This window comes from Monopterus albus, unplaced genomic scaffold, assembly GCF_001952655.1.
Source record: "Monopterus albus unplaced genomic scaffold, M_albus_1.0 scaffold31.1, whole genome shotgun sequence".
Classification (NCBI taxonomy): domain Eukaryota; kingdom Metazoa; phylum Chordata; class Actinopteri; order Synbranchiformes; family Synbranchidae; genus Monopterus; species Monopterus albus.
This window is the reverse complement of record NW_018127911.1, coordinates 3,653,766-3,660,713: the sequence shown is the minus strand read 5'-3', so window position 1 is coordinate 3,660,713 and position 6,948 is coordinate 3,653,766. Positions and strand designations below refer to the sequence as shown.

At 39.2% G+C, this 6,948-nt stretch overlaps 2 protein-coding genes across 5 annotated transcripts in view; one reads left to right on the top strand and one right to left on the bottom strand.

Moving 5' to 3' along the window:
- Nucleotides 1–1,746: 1,746 nt before the first annotated feature.
- Nucleotides 1,747–5,904, bottom strand: ndufb5 (NADH:ubiquinone oxidoreductase subunit B5). Its single transcript, XM_020596673.1, has 6 exons — nucleotides 5,761–5,904; nucleotides 4,818–4,900; nucleotides 4,088–4,154; nucleotides 3,863–3,924; nucleotides 3,392–3,498; nucleotides 1,747–1,964 (listed from the first exon to the last, which is right to left on the bottom strand). Exons 1-6 carry the CDS (start codon nucleotides 5,879–5,881, stop codon nucleotides 1,844–1,846), a joined length of 561 nt encoding a protein of 186 aa, XP_020452329.1. The 5' UTR covers nucleotides 5,882–5,904; the 3' UTR covers nucleotides 1,747–1,843.
- mrpl47 (mitochondrial ribosomal protein L47) overlaps nucleotides 5,858–6,948 on the top strand; it is a 3,995-nt gene continuing 2,904 nt past the window's right edge. For 2 of the 4 annotated variants that reach the window (XM_020596670.1, XM_020596669.1), the window contains exons 1-2: nucleotides 5,865–5,935; nucleotides 6,199–6,354. In XM_020596670.1, coding sequence (XP_020452326.1) covers nucleotides 5,871–5,935; nucleotides 6,199–6,354 — 221 coding nt within the window. In that variant the 5' untranslated portion in view covers nucleotides 5,865–5,870. Of the gene's footprint in view, nucleotides 5,936–6,198; nucleotides 6,355–6,948 lie in introns of all 4 variants that reach the window. The other 2 variants (XM_020596672.1, XM_020596671.1) reach the window with 1 other exon arrangement.

The following is a 6,948-nucleotide window of genomic DNA, read 5'->3' as shown; positions in this document are numbered from 1 at the left end:
GAAGAGAGGATGCTATTTTTAAAGCACTCCGTCTCTACATTCCTCTGCGAGGGGGATGTGACGCCGAAAACATATAAAAATAAAATGACAGAGGGGTGGAGACAGGAATAAAGCTAAGAACATGAAGGCTACTGGTGTTTTTCTTTTCTCCTTGCAAAAAGATTTGACCTGCGCAGAAATTACATCGGTGCTGTTGACTGTGGTGACGCCGCTTTGCACACAGGGTGTTTTACCAGAAGGGCCCCTCCCACCTCCGAGGATGATTCATAAAGACACCCACGCTTACTACAAGCATGGCCCTCTCCAGGATTCAGGAGAATAGTGACTTTGAAGGGCACTTGACCGTTTAAAGCTGCTGAATGCTGTGTCCTACGTGCACAGCTAAAGGACCAAGCACTCTCTATTAATCTGCAACAGCTTTTGTTGTTAAAAAAGAGGGGCAGTGTACGCTTACATCAGTAGCATTTTGCGTTTATGGAACAGAAATGTGGGCACAGCAAAAGGCCATTTTCCTCCATCTGAACAAATATGTGATTTGAGCAGCCACATTTAATAACCTCTTAAGTCCCTTTGCCCATCAGACAAGAATCATCATGTCTGCACAGCTCTGCCTCCGGGTGGGTAGCAGTGTTGTTTGCAAAAATGTACAATGAAGTAACTGAGCTGTTCATATTACACCCAGGAGAGGATTTATTGTAGGGTTACATCCTTTTGATGGTTGTTTTTAAGGTACTAAATGGTCTCGCTCCTCCCTACCTTACCAAGCTTTTAAACACCTGTAGGTTTCCTAGAGTTCTCAGATCAGCTAATCTGGGTTTATTGGAAGTCCAGAGGACCAGATATGAGAGGTGGGGGGACCGAACCTTTGCAGTTGCTGCTCCCAAGTTATGGAACAGTTTGCCACCTGAACTGTGTTCAATATCAGATGTTGTCTCTATTAAATCAGAATTAAAATCATATCTTTTAAAATTAGCGTTTGGCTCCCAGTAGTTTATCGACACTCAGATTACTGTTCTATTGTTGTGGGTTTCTGTTTGTCTGTGTAGTTCCATGTTAACATACTTGTATGTCGACAGCTGTGATCTGCTCCTTGTGAGGCAAGTACATCATATAAATCACTATTTGTATTCCTATGAAATTTTCAAATTGGTGTTTTAGTGAGACCATTGGAATGGTCAGTTTTCCAGTCTTCAAAATTTAGCTGTAATTTAGTTCATTTGCATAATATTTTCTTCTATTAATATTATAAAAAGCCACTTCTCATGACATCTTCTCATTGCTCATTTGGTCCAAACATAAGTGCAAAACCCAAAGATGGAATTAGGTCATGTTTATTAAGGTAGTTGATTAATTTTCTGTCAAATTACTGATAATCAACTAATTGTTATTGTACAAATGTCTATAGCTCTAGGGTATCCACTTTGAGGTATGGGGAGCAGAGTTTATCCCTGCACACACTGGACAGGAGACAAGGGATGCCTTTGATAAGTAGCCAGTGTATCACAGGGCTGACATTCACATGACATACACTCATTACTCATACATATTTCCAGTTTAGCAGTGCAGTGAGAGGAAACCCACACAGAGACAGGGAGAACCTGCAAACTCTAGAGAGTCTTTGGCCCTGGATGTGAAGTGAGGTGACATGGTGTGCACTGCAACTGAAGCCAATTACAGCAGTTGTACCTAGGTCACAGAGGCACATCTGTTCAGCATGAATGCATTAAAAACAACAGAAGACCAGACTTTAGATATATACAGACTTTAATTATGCAAGAAGGGAAAAAAAATGTACAAACAGTGTCATTGATCGGCGGGATCTAGTGACAACAGATGAGTCAGATTAATTGTCAGGTGTTGCCTTGGGGCTGTAGTCAATTAGCTCCTTGTTGAGGGTTTCCACCTGGAACCAGGGGCCATCTCCCTTTTCCCTCATATGGCGACGCACCTCCAGCTGTTTCAGCCTGTTGACAACAAGTTAGTGAATTAATAAAACAATGCTCCAGGTATGGGGGGAAAAAAGCACAATGTGTGAGCCCCAGAACAGTACGACAACAAAAAAAAATCATGACATTTCTTTCTTCAAAAACAACAAAAGTGGCTGTCTCTTCTTTGTTTAATATGGAGTTAGAGCAGGGCACTTAGTGCAGCTCCTCTTGCCACTGTAGTCAAGTACCCCTGCAGTCCTTTTTAAGGCTCTTGCAAATAGAAATATTGCCTTTTCATTCAATCCTGTGCAAAACAAATGGATGTTTGGTGTGTGGCAAACACATAATTAATTTTAGTTTAACAGGAATGCATCATAACACCAATACAGCTTATGATTTATCAACACAATCACAGCTCTCTCACTGAACAAATGTTTATAGTAGCCACATGTACAATGTTTTTATGAACCCCTTTAGTTAGGTAAAACTGAATTGAAATTGAATATGTCTCTCATCTCATCTCATTTTCTATACCGCTTAAGTCCTGAACAGGGTCACAGGAGCCAATCCCAGCCGGCACTGGGTGAAAGGCGGGGTACACCCTGGACAGGTCACCGGTCCAACGCAGGGCCAACACACACTGGTTTGAGTGTTTGTGCTCGATTTTCTGAGCCAAAGACCAAGACATTATGGAAACAGGGAGATTCAATCCGACACAACTTAGCACCGCAGCACGGAAACTGCAGAGTAGTGTTGCTTTCGTCAACGAAAATTATGACTAAATATCGTCGTCAACGAACCTTTATCGCGTGACAAAAACGAGATGAGACGTAACGAAAATGCTGGTCGTGTGACGATGACTATAATTAAATGTATAATGCAATATTGTTGACGAAAAAACGAGACTAAATGTGGTTCACAAAATAAAAACTATCCCAAAATGTCTCTTTATTTTCATTGACCAAAACTAAATGAAATGTTACTTTATTTCGTCTCGTTATTATTATTATTATTTTGCAGTATTTCTGTTTCCTGTGTCTCGCATCAGGGGCTGCATCAAGCCGTACTGCGCAGACGCAGGCAACATCAGTTCCTTAAGCCCCACTCGCGGTGTTATTTTGAAGATGACAACAAACAAAGTTAAGTCTGACACAAAGAAAGGGACCGATGGCCGGCAAGCCGGGGTTCGTCATTGGGAGGAAAAGAAGAAACGACATTTGGAAAAACTTTAATTACATAGAAGTGGAAAAGAAAATGGAATGTGTTGTGGGAAAAGATGGGGAGAAATGTGGCCACAAAAATCACACAAAATGTGTATTGGATGTATTCTTGAGTCTATAAGGTAAGGTGCTGCCCCATATTGAATATGCTTGGAAACTAATAACAATATAATTTAAGAAAAGAAATGCGGTTAGCATACCTTCACACAAAACAGGACTTTGAGGACAGATAACACTGCTTACCTCATGTCTGCCTTTTCTTTTTCAATCTGGATTACAGCCATCACCTTTTCATAGTCCTTCACTGGGGAGTCGAAAATGTTCCGTGCAATCCACCTGGTGATGGGGTGCTGCAATGACAGGGATAAGACAAAAGCGTTTTAATATTTTATAAACATCTTTGATGCAAACAAAGTATAAGATCATCAGGTTTCTCAGCTGCTTCAGTATCATGATTACCTCAGCCCCTTTTTATTGTAAATCAATCATTATTTACATCATAAGTTACAGTCACGTGTGTGACATCATGATATATTCACTACCATGCATTGATTTATAGTAGCTAAGCACTACATTTTACAAAATTCATTAGTATGACAGGCTTTGTTCTGGTATGGATGATATGGTGTGAACTTTTCCTGCATCAAGGCTCAGAGCAGTGATTCAGAAAGCCTTCTTAAAGAACTAATGAGAAAAAAAAAACAGGCCATATACCTTGTAGTATTCCCAATAGTCAGGTTCGTAGCCCTCAGGAATTTCAGCCAGCTCTGCCTCACCTGCACAACACAATCACACTCAATTTTAATTCAAAATTAAATATAAATTATTTTTGGTTTAAGTCACATCTTAAACAATTCAAAGTCCAGTGAAGTCAAGTGAAAATAACTAAACACTGAAACAAAAAAAACACAAAAATGTTGAAGACATCTGCATACTTACCAATGAAGACATTCACACATGTGACAATAACAGCCATAGGAATGCCAGTTAGCATGATGTAAAATCGCTGTGAAAATATGAGAAGGCAAAATGAAATACTGAAAATGTTGTTCTGCATGTGTAGTGATCCACAGTGGAGATCTAAACAAGCTAACTGTTATTTTTAGATAAAGTAGCTGATATTTTATGCCTGGCTTTTATTTCATTAGGTTGCACTTACTGTATATATCATAGAAAGCACAAGAGTAACTGTTAGATCTAGATTCTGCCCATGCCTGCTCACTGCTGGCTGCATGTACTCCAAGTAATTCAAGTGTGTAAGCTTATTCTATTGTTGAACTAAGCGCAAGTCAATTTGAATTATGTAAATATAAATATGACATGTGGAAACATGCTCTAAATGAAAGGCAGTAATGTGCATGCTATTTAATAGGTAGCTTTGGTAAGTTAATTACAGTAGCTTAGAGAAGCATGCAAATACATTAAGGAATATAACTTTACAGACTACTGGAGAAGGTACATTTGAACAACATTACATTACAGACTTTTAACATCCTTGTCCAAACTTCAAAGGAGTAGGTACAGCAAAGCTCCAGTTCAGTGGTTTGTCTATCAACATAGCGGTTTATGAAAACAGGCTGCTGCTGCGGCTGATCGCAGCATTTACACACTACAGCTTCCAGTTTGTCACGATTACAGGCAGTGAATGAGGTGGTGTTCCAATACTCACCAATAACCTCAGAAATCGCTTGTCATAGTAGCTGGTGGGACTGATCACAAACATTTTCTTTCCATGATCCCAACGGATGGCCTCTGCAAAACAAGGAAAGGGATGCTCTTTTGACCATGTGTTTGCCAATTAACATTTAGTGCTATACTGACATAGTATCTAAATTATCATACAAGACTAGACAGACTGGTATGTATGTCATGTAGATTAAATGTTTTATGATTTAAAGGGTTAGGATCAATGTCCTGATACACACACGTCACTGATAATTCACCTCAACATGTCTTCTTGTCAGTAAAACAATGGTGGGCAAAACGGACAAAATCACTATTACTACAATTATCAAAGCTTTATCTTGATATCAATATAGGCAGCAACTAACAATTATTTTCCTTAATGATTAATGATTCATCTATAAAATGTCGGAAAATAACAATTTCCTACATCATAAGGTGGAACCAGCAAATGCTTAGCAACTTAAACAATTAATCATTTACTGAAATAGCACAATTCATTTTCTGTATTAAAACTAATTGATCCAGAATCGTGTGATAAAATGTTTAATGTGCATGCACCTGAGTCCAACGAGATTTAGTGTTACGTCACTAAAAGTGGCGTTAATACTAGTCTATACAGATACAAATTTTCCAAAGTATTTTAGCTTTTAAATTATATCTAAGTGTGTTCGTTACAATTAAACATATCACTCAAATTATCAAGAAAAACATTGGTGAATTTTGACATGACATGTTTATATGGATGGATGGTACATTTTATTTTAAACCCTGTAAAACCAATTTGCTTAGTTTATGTTGACAACTGGGCAAACGTTTGCAGCTAGTTCACGTTAGCAAGCTAACAAACAAGCTACAAGGTCATAAGAACAGACGGCCACCTCTAGGGTCAAACCCATCCCTATATCAACAGCTACGGTGTTCCTTACCTTTATGTGTCCGTGGGATTGTTCGCGTGAGTAAATTCGCCGTCGCATTTCCAGATTTCAAAGGACTCAGCCTGGCTGCAAAGGCGGCAGCAGCAGACCTGAGAACACTCATGCCCACCATCTCTACTGTGGGAACACAGCGCAACAACAAGGACTGTGATTCGTTTACGAGGAGGTGAAGCCAAAACCGTCATATTTACTTAGGTCAGAATGGGGAGACGCTGGATTCAGTCGAGGAAAGTTAAGTTTTCCAACTAGGCCACAACAGAGCAAGTCTAGATTTGACAAAATTAAACTAGATAATACAATGGCTGTAAAGAATATTTAAAACGCAAAATTGTGAAACCTTTTTCCTATTTGTGAAAAAACAAAACGGGGCAATGACACTGTGGGGGGCGGTAATATGCCCAATAACGTCTACACTCTCAAAAATTACAGAAGAAGAAGAAGAAGAAGAAAGATGGCGGCGTCCTCAATGGCAGGACGCGTTTTGACTCTTTGCAAGCAGTTTCAAAATGTGTTCAGAATATCTTCGGGGATAAATGCTAAAAATGCTGCTGTTAATTTGGCCAAACACTATTCTCATCTATACAGGTAAGAGTCTGCTAGGGTGGACAAAACCGGCATTAAGCGACATAAAACTATTATGGTTTTGATGTAGCCTGTTTAGACCTACCAGTGATTGTGTACAATGGAATCATTATTCAGGCATAAAATTCTCCTATATTAAATTAAATTAAAGTAGACATTAGATCATCTGAACTAAGTTTGATGATATTTTTGGAGCTTGTCTGACTTCGTGCACTCCATGCATTCTTAGAACAGATACAAGCTCAAATCGATCTTAGGTAGCTGTGTGGCCAGGCCATACAGTTTATGGGCAAGACAGGAAAAATGCTTTTCGTTATGTTTTGCCAGTAAATGCAGTTCACAGACTTTTAATTACTTAATCTGAAAATAGGAAGTGATTACAGGCCACATCTTGAAAACTAATCTTGCAGGCCAGCAAACACTTCCAGGTGACCTTGATTTGTTTCCTGTAGTATTTGGATGGTTGGTGCCACAATTCACGAACATCAGATGTCAAATATAGATCTTTTTATCCTCTCCTTTAATTTGGATTTTGATGCTCAATAATGTACAGTGGCGGGTTTTTGGGGAGGGGGGGCTCGCCCCGGGGGGGAATCA